This window comes from Megascapheus bottae, chromosome 2 (assembly GCF_031878675.1).
Source record: "Megascapheus bottae isolate mThoBot1 chromosome 2, mThoBot2.hap1, whole genome shotgun sequence".
Lineage (NCBI taxonomy): Eukaryota > Metazoa > Chordata > Mammalia > Rodentia > Geomyidae > Megascapheus > Megascapheus bottae.
The window spans coordinates 94,148,494-94,165,646 of NC_143510.1; the positions used below are offsets into that span (position 1 = coordinate 94,148,494).

General features: G+C 52.4%; 1 protein-coding gene across 2 annotated transcripts in view; it reads left to right on the plus strand.

Moving 5' to 3' along the window:
* Nucleotides 1-14,152: 14,152 nt before the first annotated feature.
* The window catches only part of Fbln1 (fibulin 1), a 52,824-nt gene continuing 49,823 nt past the window's right edge, over nt 14,153-17,153 (plus strand). For both annotated transcript variants that reach the window (XM_090328887.1, XM_090328886.1), the window contains exon 1: nt 14,153-14,308. In XM_090328887.1, coding sequence (XP_090185013.1) covers nt 14,221-14,308 — 88 coding nt within the window. In that variant the 5' untranslated portion in view covers nt 14,153-14,220. The remainder of the gene's footprint in view (nt 14,309-17,153) is intronic.

The following is a 17,153-nucleotide window of genomic DNA, read 5'->3' on the forward strand; positions in this document are numbered from 1 at the left end:
TCAGAGTAGGAGGGGTCGAGAAGGTCTCAGTCTCCCAGATTCCTCAGGGGTGACACTTTGGGTTCTATTAGCTCTGGCTGAGGTGTCTGAGCCAAGAGGAGCCTGGGCACAGACCTGTGGCCTCTGGACATCTCACTCTGAGGCTGGAGCAATGCTGCCTCAGAGTGCCCCAACACAAGTCCCTTTGTGAGCCCAGGTTCCTGGGGACAATTTCTCAGTGCCATAGCACTGCCCCATCTTGGGGCAGGGTCCCTAGGCTATGTACTGGGCAGCATCCAGGCCCTGCCCCTTGGTCACCACAGGAAAGCCAGGCCTGGGGAACGTTGCCCTGAGTGACTCTGACTGCTGTGTGCTCAGCCAGCCTTTGGGGTTGAGAAGGCGATGAACAGAATGGACTGAAGAGCTGTTGCTGAGGGCTGATGGTGTGGGCGCAGCAGTGGTGGCTAGGAATGCATACCAGAAGGGCACAATCCCAAGAGTCGTGCTGGCTTGGGCAGTGGCCAGGCATCATTCAAAGAGGTAGGAAACACAGATGAAGCCAGATTTGGGGGCGAGAGCATGTGTGTTATTTTACAAGGGCTGCCGTAAGAGAACCCAGACAGAGCAGCCCAAACAACAGAAGCTTCTTTTCTCACAGTCCTGGAGGCCAGATGCCTGAGATCAAGAACTGGTTTCCTCTGAGCTTCTCTCCTTGGCCAGCATGTCCCTGTGCGTCAGTGTGTCCTCATCTCCTCCTCTTGTAAACACAGGGAAGATTCAGAATGGATCAGGACCCACCAAGACCTTATCTTATGCTAGTGACTCCATCTTTATCTAACATCGCATTCTGATGACCTCACGATGAAGACATCCACCCGTGAATCCAGAGGAGACCTGATGTATACAGTCCATTGCAGCACACATGCAGATTTGGCACTGGTAGGATTTGAACTCAGGGTCTTTTGCTTTTTAGGCAGGCGTTTTACCACTTGAGCCACACCAGCTCCACATGCATAATTTTTATGTTGTTGTTGTTGATGGTGGTGGTGGTGGTGGTGGTGTGTGTGTGTGTGTGTGTGTGTGTGTGTGTGTGTGTGTGTGTATTCTGGTACTGGGCTTGAACTCAAGGCCTGGGTGCTGTCTCTTAGCTTTTTCACTGAAGGGTGGTACTCTACCACTTGAATCATACCTCCACTCCTAGCTTTTTGATTGCTTATTGGAAATAAGAATGTCACAGATTTTTCTGCTCACCTGGCTTTGAACCGTAATCCGCAGATCTCCACCTGCTGAGTAGCTAGGATTATAACCGTGAGACTAGTGCCTGGCTATTTGTTTTTCTTTTTCTTTTTCTTCCTTCCTTCCTTCCTTCCTTCCTTCCTTCCTTCCTTCCTTCCTTCCTTCCTTTCTCTTTCCTCCTTTCCTCCCTCCCTCCTTTCTTCTTTCTTTCTTTCATTCTTCCTTTCTTTCTCCCTCCCTTTCCCTTTCTATTTTTGCTGGTACTGGGGCTTGAGCTCAGGCCTCTTGCTCTCAGCTTTTTACTGAAGACTAGCATTTGCCACTTTGAGCCACAGCTCCACTTTCTCCTCCCTTCCTCATTATGACAGACAATTGAGGCAGGAGCTGGGGTTCATCCCTGAAGAAATATGGAAATACTGATTTCTAGCCTTCCTTAAGTGTGCTTTTCTGTTTCTTGAGCTCAGTCTACTTTCTGGAAGCACAAGATGGGCACAAACGTCCTTTGATGGTGAGAGGGTCACACCCTCCCCACAACCGACTCGGAGATAAAAGGAAACATCTAGATAGATTGTTCTACTTCAAAGTTAAAAAACAAAACAAAACAAAAACAACCAACCCTCAACTCAGCTGGTGCTCACTGCACCTTTGGCCTTTCATCGTGAATACATCGATGTTTTCCAGATGCTTTCATCTCCTCCAGCCTGGAGTCTGGCTGGCTGGCCTCTGGGCCCCCGCCACAGGCCTCCACTCCGTCTGGCCGCCCACAGCCAGGCCGCTTCCCCTCACCCCTGCCCAGCTCCGTTGACACTCCGGCTGTGGTGTGGCTGTGCTTCTGAAGGGTGAGGGCTCATCAGGCGTCTCATGGACTGTGCCACTAGAACATTCCACCGCAGGAGCCCTCCTGGGCTGGCGTGGGCCTCAGAAGGAAATTCAGATGCTCCAGGACCCCGAGGTTTAGATTGTCCTCTCCACCTCCTCATACTGCGGTGTCCACAAGGACCTGGTCCTAGCGACCGGAGCCCCAGGCTTTCTTGGCCTCTGCCCTGCTGCCCTGACATTTCTGCACATCTGTCATACACTATCGACCACTGCACTGCTCCTTCTTAGAATAACTTGCCTGTCTTATATTCTGATACTAATAGGAGAATTGGGGTACAACTTTTTTTTTTTTTTTTTGCCAGTCCTGGGCTTGAGCTCAGGGCCTGAGCACTGTCCTTGGACTTTCTCAAGGCCAGAGTGCTACCACTTGAGCCTCAGCACCACTTCTGGGTTTTTCTATGTATGTGGGTCTTCGTGCATGCTGGGCAAGCATTCTACTAGTAGTCCAGACTCCTGGCCTTGGGGTGTAACTTTTCAATTTTTAAATAACAATAGAGTCACAGAATGTCGCAAGCCAGGCTCATGCCTGTGGTCTGAGAAGCAGGCTAGACTGAGCTCTGAGGATCAAGGATCAAAGCCAGAAAGTCTACTCTATCTGCAACTAACCAGCAAGAAAGAAGAAAAAAAAAGCTGGCCTGGAGATGTGGCTCCCATGGTAAAACACCAGCTGCAAGGGAAAAAGCCTGGTGAAAGTGTGGGGCTTTAAATTCAACCCCACCAGGGCCGGGAGTTTGGCCTAGTGGTTAAAGTGCTTGCCTAGAATGCATGAAGACCCGGGTTCGATTCCTTGGTACCACATACACAGAAAAAAGCCGGAAGTGGTGCTGAGACTTAAGTGGTAGAGCTCTCGCCTTGAGAAAGTCCAAGAGCAATAGTCTCGCGAAAGCCCAAGGACATTGTTCAGGCCCTGAGCTCAAGCCCACGACTGGCAAATAAATAAATAAATAAATAAATGAAATAAATTCAACCCCATTACAAGAAAGTTGTGAAGAAGTACCACAGAGAAACTTCTGTGTCTGGCAGACGGAGTACATAATACTTTTCCCATACCACCACTGAGTGCAACTGAGAATGCTACAGGAGAAGCCTCTCTCATTACCTGATTTTTTTTTTTTTTTGCCAGTCCCGGGGACTGAACTCAAGGCCTGAGCACTGTCCTTGGGCTTTCGCGAGACTATTGCTCTACCACTTGAGCCACAGCACCACTCCCAGTTTTTTCTGTGTATGTGGTTCCGAGGAATCAAACCCAGGTCTTCATGCACGCTAGGCAAGCAATCCACCACTAGGCCACACTCCCAGCAGAAGAAGGCTCTCAAAGGGCAGAGAAAGGTGATCACGGTAGAACCAGGGTGGTCATTCCTGCTGGTGAAGATGCATGGGGTGTCTGGACTTGCACTCCACCTTCAATGTCGGCTTCCTTCCTCCTCCACACTCATGGCATCCGGGAAGGCAAATGGAATCCCTGGGATCAAGAAGGGGGGAGGGGCAGTCCTCCCACTCGGGCAGTCCCCGCCCCCCTTGAGCAGTGCGATGAAAGGTTGGGGGGAAACTTGGGCCTCTACTCCATCTGGCAGTTCTGAGGCAGAGGCCCCCTCCCCTGCCAGAGCTGTGCCAGAAATACGCCAGATAAGACAGAGATTCCAGAACCTCAGACACACTAGGAGAACATCTGGGTTGCAATTACACACACACACACACACACACACACACACACACCGGCGATAGAACGTAGCTCAGTGGTAGAGCACTTGCCTAGCATGTGTAAGGAAGGCCCTGGGTTCAATCCCCAGCACTACAAGAAAAAATTAAAACAAACAAAAATAAACCTCTGAAAATTATTCATCATTGCCCACCATTGATCTCAAACTGAACTAACGAAGGCATAAAACCCCAAGATGAGAGGGATATTAGATTATCTGACAAAGACCTTGAAACAACCAAGATTTTAAAAAAAACAAGCAAGGGCCGGGAGTTTGGCCTAGTGGTTAAAGTGTCTGCCTAGCATGCACAAAGACCCGGGTTCGATTTCTTGGTACCACATACATAGAAAAAAACAAAAGCCCGGAAGTGGTACTGTGGCTCAAATGGTAGAGCTCTAGCCTTGAGAAAGTCCAAGGACAGTGCTCAGGCCCTGAGCTCAAGCCCAGGACTGGCAAAAAAAAAAAAAAAAAACAAGCAAGCTAGAAATAACTCTCAAAACAAATGAGAAACATACAAAACAATAAATAGCCACCAGGTATCAAAAGGAAACAGTGGGTCTTTCTCTCTTTTTCTTCTTCTTTTCCTCTTCTTGTGAGAGGACCCACATTCTGTTAGAGTGTGCCCCATCCCTCTGTCTGTCTGCTGCTTGTCAGTTTGTCTGCTTGCTTACTTAATAAATCTCCGCCAAGTTTTCTTTAAAAAAAATAAAAGAAAAATAAAAGGAAACAGTGTACTAGAAGACAAGAGAAATTGATCTAGATTAACAAGAGAAAGAGAAGAGCTTTGAAAACCAGAAGTTAGCAGAGCTAACTTTTTTTTTTTTAATGTTAGAGAGCCTGAGGTAGGAGAATCACTTGAGCCCTCAGGTTTTAAGATCAGCCTGAGTAGCATAACAAGACCCCTGTTACATAGACAGATTACAGAGAGATAGAGAGATAGCTATAGATATTGTCTTTCAGGGGCTGAGGGCTTAGCTCAGTGGTAGAACGCTTGCCTAGCACAAGCAAAGCTCTGGCTTTGATCCCCAGTCACTGTCCCCCGAAGACCCATCCATTCTGGAGGTTGAGATCCCCCTCTGATGTGTGGGACAGGACATCCTCGGTGGCTGGCAGTTGACTGCGTGCACAGACGGTCAGTCCTGCCTACCCTCTAAGCTCCTCTGCCCAGGCTGCAGCCTGGAATGCCCTGGGGTCCTCCTGTCTCCATAGGTGGCTTCTTTCTCTTTTGTAACACTTATCATTTCAGGACTCTCTGGTTCCCTTTCTCCTCACCCCCCGATTATGGCCAATAGGCCATACAGCAAGAAGCAGCTACAGGAGACAACCACTGACATTCTGTGTCCCGTGGAAGACCAGAAGGGGGAAATGAGACAGAATAGGCAAGGAGCAGGACAATTACATTATTGTGAACAAGCATCAGAGGATCAGAAGTTAAAACTAGAATAGAGAAATAAATAACTAGCTAATCTTCTCTGTATTTAAGTGCTGAGCTGCAGAGACCTCCCAGGGGCCACCGAAATCTACTTTTTTTCTCTGAAATGATAAAAATAGATAGAAGCAGCCAGACAGGACAAGGATGTCCTAAAGCTCGCCCATTATCCAGGTGGGCTCAAAGATGTGTCCACATTTCAGAAGAAGCAACACTCATCTTGGCCACACAAAGCCATTGTCCGGTGGTTGGGGGTGCTAGACATCACGACCACGTACATGTATTACCCCAGCTCTGAAAGAATAAAGGCGGCTTCCATTTAGAGTCTTTCACTCCCATTTCCTAAGAGGAAAGAAGAAATATTTACCTTCTGCAATTTTCCCCCCTACTTTAGCCCTGTCATACTAAAATATATCCTTGCAACAACTTAACAATGCAGCCAGATACTCATGGCATTCGTCTGCAATCCTAGCTACTCAGGAGGCTGAGATCTGAGGACTGTGGTTCAAAGCCAGCCTGGGCAGGAAATCCATGAGGTTCTTAGCTCTACTTAATGAGAAATAGAAATGGAGCTGTGGCTCCAGTGGTAGAGCACTAGGATTGAGTTAAAAAGCTCAGGGAGTTGGGTGCGGTGGCTCACGCCTGTAATCCTAGCTACTCTGGACTCTGAGATCTGAGGATCAAGGTTCAAAGCCAGCCCGGCCACAAAAGGATCTCTAATTAACCTCTAGAAAATGGGAAGTGGGGCTTGGCTCTAGAGATCAGAGAGTACCCAGGCCCAAAGGTAGGGCAGTAGCCTTGAGCTGAAGAACTCAGGAACAGCACTCGGGCCGAGTTCAAGCTGCATGTTCCACAAAATAAACAAACAAACAAACAAACAAATAAATAAATAAATAAAAATTTTGGAAAAGCTCAAGGACAGGCTGGGGCCCTGATTTCAAACCCCAAGACTGGCACCAAAAACAAAACAACAACCACAAAAAGATGGCAAGAGTTGCAGCATCGTGCAGCTCTTTCTCAGAAACTATAGTAGACGAAATGCCAGTATTTTGTACCGAGGAGCTGGCAGCAAATCATGGTTGTGCTGAGTTAGCAATGAGTGCTCGATTGTCCTTTGAAGAAGCCTGCCGTGGTCCACAAAGCTCTCATCACAAATCTTAGCCAAGATATCAGTGGTTTCTAGCTGAGTTGCTTCTAAAGCATTATGAATTCTGAATAACTCTGAAGCAATTCCTTCTTGTTTCTCTAAAGTAGATCTCCCGTCTTTATAGTCTGTTTTATTTTCCAGTAAGCTTTGAAAAGTATATTTTGAGTTTTCCATGGCATTAGAATGAAGTCATGAGACCTTCGAATCGTCAACAGATGGTCTCTTTATAGAACATGAGCGTAGGGGGAGTTTTATTAGAGTGCGTCTCATGTGCAGTGAGATTAGGCTGGAATGGAGCTTGTCATAAACACTCGTGTGCTCTCTGGGGAACGACTGGTCTTGGCAGAATGGTGACTGCCTTGAATATAGATACTTTGCTTTTCCTTTTTGATTTGGGTTCATGTTTTGTTTGTTTGGCCTAAATCCCAGTTGGGATTCCTTCACTTGCCAAAATCTGAACCTGGAAAACTGGCATTTGAGATTAGGAATCAAATTAGGAGATGATATATACTTGTAAATTCTTTCACCACATTTGGATTCCAATGTTCTTTGAGGCCAATAGTGAACATGTGTCAAGATGCAACGTGGTTTTTAAATGTGCTGTGATACACATAATTAAATCTAATTCATTAGAGGAAAAGAGGAGGAAAGAGGGAAGGAGGAAGGAAGGAAGAAAGGGATAAAGAAGGAAGGAAGGAAGGAGAGAAAAAGAAGGAAGACAGGAAAGGAAGGAAGGAAGGAAGGAAGGAAGGAAGGAAGGAAGGAAGGAAGAGCATTGCAGATTATTGGTTCACAAGCCATTTTCTCAGTGGTCTTCATGTGTTTCCCATTAAGATCCCTTCGTCCTAGAGCAGACCTAGGATTCGCTTCCTCCTTAATTCCTGTTGCCAACTCTGGGCCCGGCAGTGTGCTGTGAAATGGATTACTTGAACGTAGTTTCCCCAACAACATGTGTTACAGGGCTGTGTTCCCAGAGGAAAGAGCTGCGCCTCAGAATGCTGCTCTGGCTTTTATTTTCAAAGTGAACCTTGGAAATTCTGAGCCAAGATATTGCTTTCAAATCCAAAAAGCTTCCTGGCCTAGAGGAAGACTTCTGAGAAGAGAGGAAGAGAGCTTTGATGCTGGGATCCTGGCTGGAGCCTCTGCGAGTCCTCCACTCAATCCCAGAACACCCTCCCTCTCCCCCCCCAATGAGGGGCTGGCTGTGGGTGGGGGTCATGCAGACAAGACCTTCTGGGCTTCCACCTTGTCTCTCCCTGGGGAATCCTGACCAACTCCCACTGGTGCTTCAGGATGCCAGGCAGATGTGTTCTCTTGGGACACTGCCCTGACCTCAGTTCAAGCTTCCATTTCCTCTCCTCGGGGTCCCTGTGCTCCTGTCATCAACTACTCACCGGGTCTTTGGCCCTGTTTGCTTCACAGCTTATGAGCTCCTTGGGGAGGGGACCCTGGCGGCTACCTCTCTGTGTCTGGGAGTCACAAAGAGTGCCCTGGGCTCCCCTCTCTGTCCTGCCCCAATTTGTCATTGTTCTTCCGAAGGTCATGTTTATTCCTCACTCACCTCCACCCACCCTCGGCTGCTTTAGAAGTTGTGTGTGTGTGTGTGTGTGTGTGTGTAACACTATTTCCAGGCCACCTTCCCAGCCCTCCATTCTCCCGCTCCCCTATAGGAAGGAGTCTCCTGCTTTTTGTCTGGGACTCCCCTTGGACAGCAAGCCTCCTATCTGCGTCTCCTGCGTAGTTAAGATTACCAGCGTGAGCTACCACCCCTGAATTGTCTGTCGAAGGGGATCTTGTTACCTTTTTGCCTAGGCTTGCCTTTAACTTTGATTCTACTGGTGTCTGCTTCCTTTGTCACTGGGATTATAAGCATGAGCCACCATGCCTGGCCAGTATAAATGTTTCCTATTGGCTTCTTCTGAGTCACTTTCTTTTGTGTTCTGCTATGTCAAACCTGTGGTTAAGTCCTTGTATTACATTATAAACTTTTGAGTTCTAGATTGTTACTTTATTTGTTTAGTTATATTTTGCTAGTCCTGGGGCTTGAACTCAGGGCCTGAGCACTGTCCTTGGACTTTCTCAAGGCTCTACCACTTGAGTCTCAGGACCACTTCCAGCTTTTTCTATGTATGTGGTACCGAGAAATCGAACCCGGGTCTTCATTCATGCTAGGCAAGCACTCTACCACTAGGCTCTAGATTGTTATTTTTAAAGATCTCAACTTCCTAATTTTAAAAACGTTTATTACTTTGTATGGGGGTCAATTCTTTTGACATCTTAACCATTATTATTTAAAATTTCTTGTTAGGCTGGGATGTAGCTCAGTGGCAAAGCACTTACCTGGCAAGTGTAACGTCCTGGGTTCTGATCCCCAATATCAAAAAAGAAAATACAAAATAAATAAATAAAACAAAATAAAGTTAAAAAATTTCTTGTCCTCTAACTTCAGCATCCTTAATCAACTCTGGTTCTGCATCTTTTGTCTGTCTTCACTGCTTGTCGTATTTTGTTAACTCTTTTCCTGTCCAGTGATTTTCATGGGTTGCTGGATATCGTGTATGGAGAGCAAAGAGGCTTCAGGTGATGTTGCTGTCTCCGGCGATGGCTCCTCACCTCCTGGAAACATCCGTGCTGGAGTGGAAAAAGCTAGAAGCAAAGGTATCCCTATTAGATAAATGGTGTTGTTGCAGAAGAAAATCATCTCCCATGCAACGCCTCGGAGAAGCCCCAGCATCCACTCCAACATCAGCCTCCTGTGAGAACAGAATCCGGTCCTGTCAAGACCTCCCCTAGTGTCACTGAGGAATGTCAGAGCCAGTTCTCCTGGCTGACTCTTAGCTGACTTCAACATAATGGGACAGTACCCAGGCCCACAGTTTAACTCTCAGGATTGGTTATTTAAAAAAAAAAGTCTGATTTGTATAATTTGCCCAGCCTTTTCTAATTGTTGCAGTGGAAACATTGGCCTGTGGCAATCTGCTGCTACTCACTTTTTCAAAAAAATAGTTTATTCACATATTTGCTTTTAAAATACAATCATGCCTAAGTAAAAACACCAAATGTGTAATTGTATCTACCCCATGATTTCTTAATGAAGTGAAATGAGAACTACAGAAGAACATGGAAAAAATAAGCCTGGTGGGTTGGGCTGGTGGAACTGTGGGTCTATTTTTCTCTGTATTTTAATAGAATTTACATGCGGTTTCTAGAATTTTCCAAAATATTTTAGAAACCCAGGCTTGCTTCTTGGGGCCCCACTTGAGGTCTCCTGGCAAAATGGTGCCCCAGGTTCCTGCCACTGGCCCTGCTGCTCTCTGGGGGCTAAGTCACACTGAGGGAGGCCTTGCTGCCTGGAAGACCCCAGCCCCATCCCCTCCTCACATGGACTCTGAACTAGGTGAAGAGGACAGAGCACAAATGGTGTTGACCCACTCCTGTCCATTCTCTCGTGTTTCTGTGGCTTGAGCTCTGAGTTGGAGCCGGAGTGGGCAGAGGGGCTTGTGACGTTTGGCCTCTCACTGGCCCAGGGAAACTGGGAAAGCTGGGGCCTTGCTGAGCACCAGTTTGTCCATCTGTAAAATGGACAAGGTCTACCCACCTCGAGGGCCATGTTGCCTGTGTCTCAGCCAGATATGGCCCAGTCTACGCTTGAGCCTTGGTGTGCGGCTAAATGGCAGCTTCCAGTTGCCCTCTGTGGCTGTACAGGCCCATGAAAGGAGGGCCACGCGCCCAGAGAAGGACTGGTCTGGTCAGGCACATTTGTGGTCAGCCCTCTCACACTCACTAAATATGGGTGGGTGCTGCATGAACCAAGGGCAGTCCCACTTTGTGGACAGAGATGGCACATCCACAATGCCAGCTTGGCTGTGATGTGCCTGGAACCCTGAGGGCAGTGGGCAGACCCAGGGGAGCCACAGAGGGCAAGGAGGAGAGGAAGTGGGCACCCACATGCCCCACAGGCCACCCAGCCTGCGCCCACGGGTGCCTTCGGATGCTGATCATATCCCCGGCCCCGCTCCCCGGGGGCCTGGGAAGAGCATTTGACAGCCTGGATCCATGTGGTCGTGAATGAAGTCAGCCTTGTCCATTGTGGACCTGAGGCACGGGCTGAGCTGCTCCTGCTCTGGAGGGAAGCAAAGCTGGAGACAAGGTAGGAGCTGGATCTGGGGTGGGATCCACCCCTGGGTCAGGCTGCCTCTTGGGTCCCTGAACTTGTTTGTGCTCACGAGTGTGGGATTGGGGCAGGGCACACCTTGGGGCTATCCTGTCGTTCTCCTTGCTCCTCCCCACATCCACCCATACTTGAAGGAGTTGCAACAACTCAGGCAGCTTTTGAAAGTGATCATAAGCCAGGCACCAGTAGCTCACATCTGTAAGCCTAGCTACTCAGAGGACTCAGAGATCTGAGGATGAAGGTTCAAAGCCAGGCCAGGCAGGAAACCTGTGCGACCCTAATCCCGAATTAACCACAAAAAAGCCCGAAGTATAGCTGTGGCTCAAGTATTAGAGTGGCAGTCTTGAGCAATAAAGCTTAGGGACAGTGTGCAGGCCCTAAGTTCAAGCCTAGGAGCAGCGCGTGCGCACACACACACAGGCAGGCACACCCATACACCCAGACTTCATGTCCAGCATATCTGGGGAGGATGAGATTGGCTTCTATTCAGCCAAGGAGGTGTGTTTAGAGCCTGTGATAGTAGATTTTCCAAAAACAGGCGCCAATACAAGATTGCTGAGTTCCTTTGGAAATAATATGAAGGAGACACCCTGGCCCACCCATTTATCTCAGAGACTGCGCCGCTGCGAGCTAGAAGCCATGCAGAAACTCCTGCTTTCCTGGAGCCATTGGACTTCCAGGGAGGGACAGGAGGCCGGTCATCTTGGAAGAAGCTGCTCTTTAGAGCGGTTTGTGACCTGTGAGAATTCCTCTGACTTCTAGGAATCAGCCTAAAGAAAAAAATCTCACATACAAAAAGGCCTTGAGGGGCCGGGAGTTTGGCCTAGTGGTAGAGTGCTTGCCTAGCATGCACAAATACCCGGGTTCAATTTCTCGGTACCACATACATAGAAAAAAGCCTGAAGTGGTACTGAGGCTCAAGTGGTAGAGTGCTAGCCTTGAGAAAATCCAAGGACAGTGCTCAGGCCCTGAACTCAAGCCCATGACTGGCAGAAGAAAAAAAAAAAAAAAGGGCCTGGAAACCCTGCAGTGGTCTTTGTAGTTGCTTACCACGGCAAAGAAACCGGACGCACCCAGCATCTATGCTGTGGGGATGGACCAGTGAGCCCGTGGTGGTGCATGTCTGTAACCCTGGCTACTCAAGAGGCTGAGAGCTAAGGGTCCAGGCTTGAAACCAGCAGGGGCAGCAAAGTCCATGAGACTCTTTTTTTTCTAGTTAACCACCAACACAAGCAAACAAATAGGAAGTGGAGCTGTGGCTAAAATGGAGAGCGAGCGGCCTTAAGCCGTGAGCTTAAGGACCTGACCCAGGCCCTGGATTCAAACACCAGGACTGGCCAAAAAAAAAAAAAAAAGATGAACTTCAGCCTGTGACTCAGTGGTAGTGTCTTTCCAGCAGCCTGTCAGGCTCTGCCTCCATCCCCAGTGTAGTTGTCCTTTATAGCTGGACACTGGGAGATGTGGCTCAAGTAAGTGGTAGAGCACCAATCCAGGAAGGACTGTGCTGTCAGGGAGAGCGAGCTGTCTGTCTACCTGGTCCTGGAGATGGGCAAGGTCTGGCCGGTCACAGAGGGACATTATGAATAACTTCCTGCTTGGGGCAGATTCCAGGCTTGTGTCTCCTTGCCCAGGGCCTGGGGTCTGAGGATGGATGCTCTGGCCCCAGCTTCCCCCATTGAACGCCTTTCAGTATCTCTCCCTCTCCCTCTTTGTCACTCCTCTCTACAAATGACAAGAAAATGTGTGGCTTATCAAGTATCTGCACTCTTTACGTAAGGAGTTGGAAAGAAATCTCTCCTGATAACATGGCCTGATTTGTGTGTATGTTGGGGGGAGGGGAAGTGTCAGAAAGGGGGAAGCCAGAGGAATGATCACTATTGGATTTTTGCCTTTTCTTGCCAAGAAACTAAGAATCAAGTTTCCATGTGGTAATTATATCACTCTAGGTTTCTGGCACAATTCTTCCAATCCCCATTTGTTCTCTAAACAAGTTAAGTTGCATATTAAAAAAAATAAACATAAAAATTTCACTTGTCAAACACAACATTTGTTGTTTTTAATTTTTATTGTCTGGGTAATATATAGAGAGGGGTTACAGTTACATTCATCAGGTAGTAGCTGCATTACTTCTCACACATTGATACCCCTTCTCATGTTTTTGTCCCTTCCCCACCCCCGACCCACAACATTCATTTTCTTAAAAACAAAACAAAACAAAAGCTCAGAATCCTGGGCTCTGTCCTTTAGCTTTTCTGCTCAAGGCATGGAGTCCTACCATTTCAGCTATGGCTCTCCTGATATTCTGCTGGTAAATTCACTTTGAATTACGACACTCAGATCTCAGCCTTCTGAGTAGCTAGGATTTCACAAGTGAACCTGATAAATTTATTTTCAGACTAAATCCAACCTTATAACCAACACCCATATTAAACATGCTCCCCAGCTGTTTTCATGCTCTGCAGTGCACCCCACCCTGACCTGCCATTATCATCCTGAGATGCACTTATTATGTGAGGTTTAATTCTCCACCCCCCCATCCTCACTCTCTTGCTTGTTTAGAGCTGGTGCTCTACCACTTGAGCCATGTTGCCAAGGCTTTTTTGCTAGCTAGTTGGAGATGGAATCTTTCTGATTCTTCTTTTTCTTTTCTTTTTGTTGTGTTGGTTGCGGGACTTGAACTCTGGGCCTGGGCACTGTCCCTGAGCTCTTCAGGTCAAGGCTACTGCTCTGCCACGAGAGCCACAGCCCACTTCTAGTTTTCTGGTGGTTAACTGCAGATGAGAGTCTCCAGAACTTCTGTGCTGGGCTGGCTTTGAGCCGAGCAGTGATCCTCAGATCTCAGCGGGTAGTGCTCTGCTGCTTGAGCCATACTGCCACTTTGGGCTTCTTCTCTTTATGCGGTGCTGAGGAGTTGAACGCAGTGCTAGCCACGCACTCTGCCTGAAAGCCAGGCTCCCAGCCCCTTTCTAGCTTTTCTACCCGGGTCTTTGAGATCCTGCAGATCTCGGCCTCCTGATGGCCGGGATCCCAGGCTGAATGGCCGCTGCCTGGCTGCGCCTCAGCCTTTCCGTGGTCAGTGTGGGGTGTGTGGGACTCCAGGGGGGCCCCGGTGGCGGTGGCAGCTGTGCACGTTCCCGCAGGGCACACCTCGGTGTGCGTGCGCGAGGGTGGCCGGGCCTTCCTCCTGCGGGGTGGGATCCCGGGGTGGGATCGCTGCTCCCCGGGGCCCAGGCTTCCCGCTGGAAATCCGTCCTGCTCCGGGGCCCTGTCCCGGTCCAGGACCTGCAGGCCAGGTCCGCAGCAGGAAGGCCAGGGCCTGGCCGCCCCTCAGGACGCAGGCCTTCCTGGGGGTCAGACTCTCGTCTCACCCAGCAGTGTGGGGAGGGATGGTGTCCCCGGCGGGCGCGGGGTGGAGGCAGGGGTCGTCACGTCCTGCGGGAGGGTCTGGGCTCCCTCCCACCCCGGCGTGGCCGCGGGGGCCCTGGGCCGGACCGGCGCGCGGACCCCCGGCGCCGCGGGTGGGAGGCCCCGGCCCCGCCCCGGCCCCGCCCCGGCCCGCGGCGGGATAATTGAACCGCACGGCGCGGCCCGCGCAGGCTGCCCCGGCCCGAGCGAGGAGCGCCCGCCGCCCGCCGCCCGCCGCCCGCCGCGCCTTTGTCCGCCGCCCGCCGCCCCCATGGAGCGCGCCGCGTCCCGCAGCCCCGTCCCGCCGCTGCCGCTGCCGCTGCTGCTGCTCGGCGGCCTCTCGCTGCTGGCGGCCCGAGGTAGGGGCGCCCCGGGACCCCCGCTCCGTGTCCGCGCCCGCGCCCGCCCCCTACAAGTTCTCGCCACCGGGTCCCGAGCGCTGCGGCCCGCGCCCGCTCCCGGGCCTCCCAGAGCCGCGCTCCGGGCCCCTGCGCCCCCGGGCTCCCCACAGCCGCCCCCCACGGGTCCCTGCGCCCCCGGACCCCCCACAGCCGCCCCCCACGGGTCCCTGCGCCCCCGGGCTCCCCACAGCCGCCCCCCACGGGTCCCTGCGCCCCCGGGCCCCCCACAGCCGCCCCCCACGGGTCCCTGCGCCCCCGGGCCCCCCACAGCCGCCCCCCACGGGTCCCTGCGCCCCCGGACCCCCCACAGCCGCGCTCCGGGCCCCTGCGCCCCCGGGCTCCCCACAGCAGCGCCCCCGGGCTCCCCACAGCCGCGCCCCGGGCCCCTGCGTCCCCGGACTCCCCACAGCCCCGCCCCCGGGGCCCCCACAGCTGCGCCCCGGCCCCCCACAGCCGCCCCCCACGGGCCCCTGCGCCCCCGGGGCCCCCACAGCTGCACCCCGGCCCCCCACAGCCCCGCCCCCGGGCTCCCCACAGCCGCCCCCTACGGGTCCCTGCGCCCCCGGCCCCCCACAGCCGCGCCCCGGGCCCCTGCGTCCCCGGACTCCCCACAGCCCCGCCCCCGGGGCCCCACAGCAGCGCCCCCGGGGCCCCACAGCAGCGCCCCCGGGGCCCCCACAGCTGCACCCCGGTCCCCCACAGCAGCGCCCCCGGACTCCCCACAGCCCCGCCCCCGGGGCCCCCACAGCTGCACCCCGGCCCCCCACAGCCGGCCCCCACGGGCCCCTGCGCCCCCGGGCCCCCCACAGCCCCGCCCCGGTCTCCCCTTAGCTGCCCCCCGGGGGGCCCCCTTAGCTGCGCGGCCTCCAACTGGGTCCTAATCCCCGCTCTAACTTGCCAAGCCCCTCTCTGCGGGCCCTCCCTGCCCCGTGGCTCCGCGGCCCGGCCTGGGTGGGAAGGGCGTTGCGCTGGGACCGTGGCACCCCACTGGCGGGTGGGTGCACTGGAGGGTCGGGGAGGGTTTGCCACGGGTCCAGCCAGGGACAGTGAAGGAGCAGCCTGGAGGTGGTCGGGGTCAGGGGCCGGGAGCGGGAGCGGAACTTGTCCCCTCCCCCGCTTGCTCCGCTGAGACACAGAGGGCCCAAGCCAGCGTCCCCGCAGATCCACGTCGGGGTGGGACAGGGGACCCTCCCGACCCGGACAGGGTCCAGGTGCTGTCCTCGAGCCCGCACCCTTCCCTCTCCCTAATCCCCAGTGGGGCAGCCACTGTCAGCTGGGCAGAAGAGCCTGGAGCTTGTACCAGACTGGGGACCCCTGGCACACCCGCTCCCCTGCAGTCTTTTGTTTCAGCCAGGTCCTGACCACTCTCCAAATCTCAGGCGCTTTGTCCCCTTCCTGGAGCTTCTTTCTGCATTCTCTGAAGATCCTCTATCTCTTCCTTGGTCAAAGGTCACATGTTCCAGATGCCGTCCTTAGGGATTCCAGGAGAGGCTTGGGAGGAGCCTCTGCTCCAAGGTGTCCCCCTCCCCCAGGGCACCAAACTGAAGTTACTGATAGTTCTGTTTGGGGTGATAGTTCTGAGTGGGGGTGCCACTTCTCAGGCCTGGAGACAGTGCAGGGAGGCAAAGGACACAATATTGGCACCTAGAATCCTGCCAACCCCTGGAGCTCTTGTGGGGTCTGGCAGGAGCCTGTGAGGCCCTTGAGGCAAGGGGCATTAATGTCACCTCCAGGCAGACCTTGGAGGGGGGGGAATCTCCTGTTGGAAACACAAGGGACCTTAGAGACCCCATGAGCGTCCCTGAGGAAACAAGTCCAGAAATCAACTCTAACTTTCTGGACCCCAGGAGCTCCTCATCACAGTCTCAGGGTGAGCCCCCCCCCCCCCCAGCTGTCCTTAGAACTCCTAAGCTTTTGCAGCAGCAGCTGGATCCTTTTTGATTCTTGAATCTCAGGAGTTTAGTTTAGTGGGGCATGGGAGGAGAAGGGGCTGGCAGGAGGTTGGCTCCTTGCTTCAGGGGTATATGTGTGTGTCCCTGCCCATGTCCCCAAGAGACCTGGGGGATCCCTAAGGAAATTGTGATAGACAGTGAGTGCTGCTGCCAATCCACTGAAATGCTTTTGGCTGCTGATGTGCAGAGGGGCCTTGGCTGCTGCAGCCCGGGAGCAGGGCGAATCCCCTTGCTTGTCTGTCTGTGTCCTGTCTCTGTCTGCTCTGTTGGGCTTTACTGAGCCCTGGGGCAGGGAAAGGAGTGCTGGGAAAGGCAGTTATGTTTTCTCCAAGGCTTCCTTGGCCTCTCCTCTGGCTCCAGACAGTTTCCAACTGATTATTTAAGAAAAAAAAAGAAAGTCATGTTGGGAGGGAGAACAAAGGAAGAGCCCGGACTTGGCTCAGAAACATGTGGCCTGCCTGGAAGGTTCCGTCAGGAGGAGGTGCGGCCTGTGAATGGAGATGAGCCTGTGGGGGCCTGTCCTGCTAGGCCTCTCCAAGGCCTCCCAACTTGAGGCTGCATGTGTCCCCTGTCAGGTTTTTTTTTTTTTTTTTTTTGGTCCCAGCACTAGGGCTTGAACTCAAGGCCTCTCATTCTCACTTGACTTCTATGCCCACAGCTGGTGTCCTGCCACTTGACCCACACTTCCACTTCTGGTGTTTTGGTAGTTAAGTGGAGATGAGTCTCATGGACCTGTCTCCTTGACCTAGAGCAGAACCTGGATCTTCACCTCTCAGCCTACTGGTTAGCTAGCGTTCCTAGTATGAGCCTGCTCGCTGGCAATCCCCTTTAAGTGCCCACGTGCTGGTGGC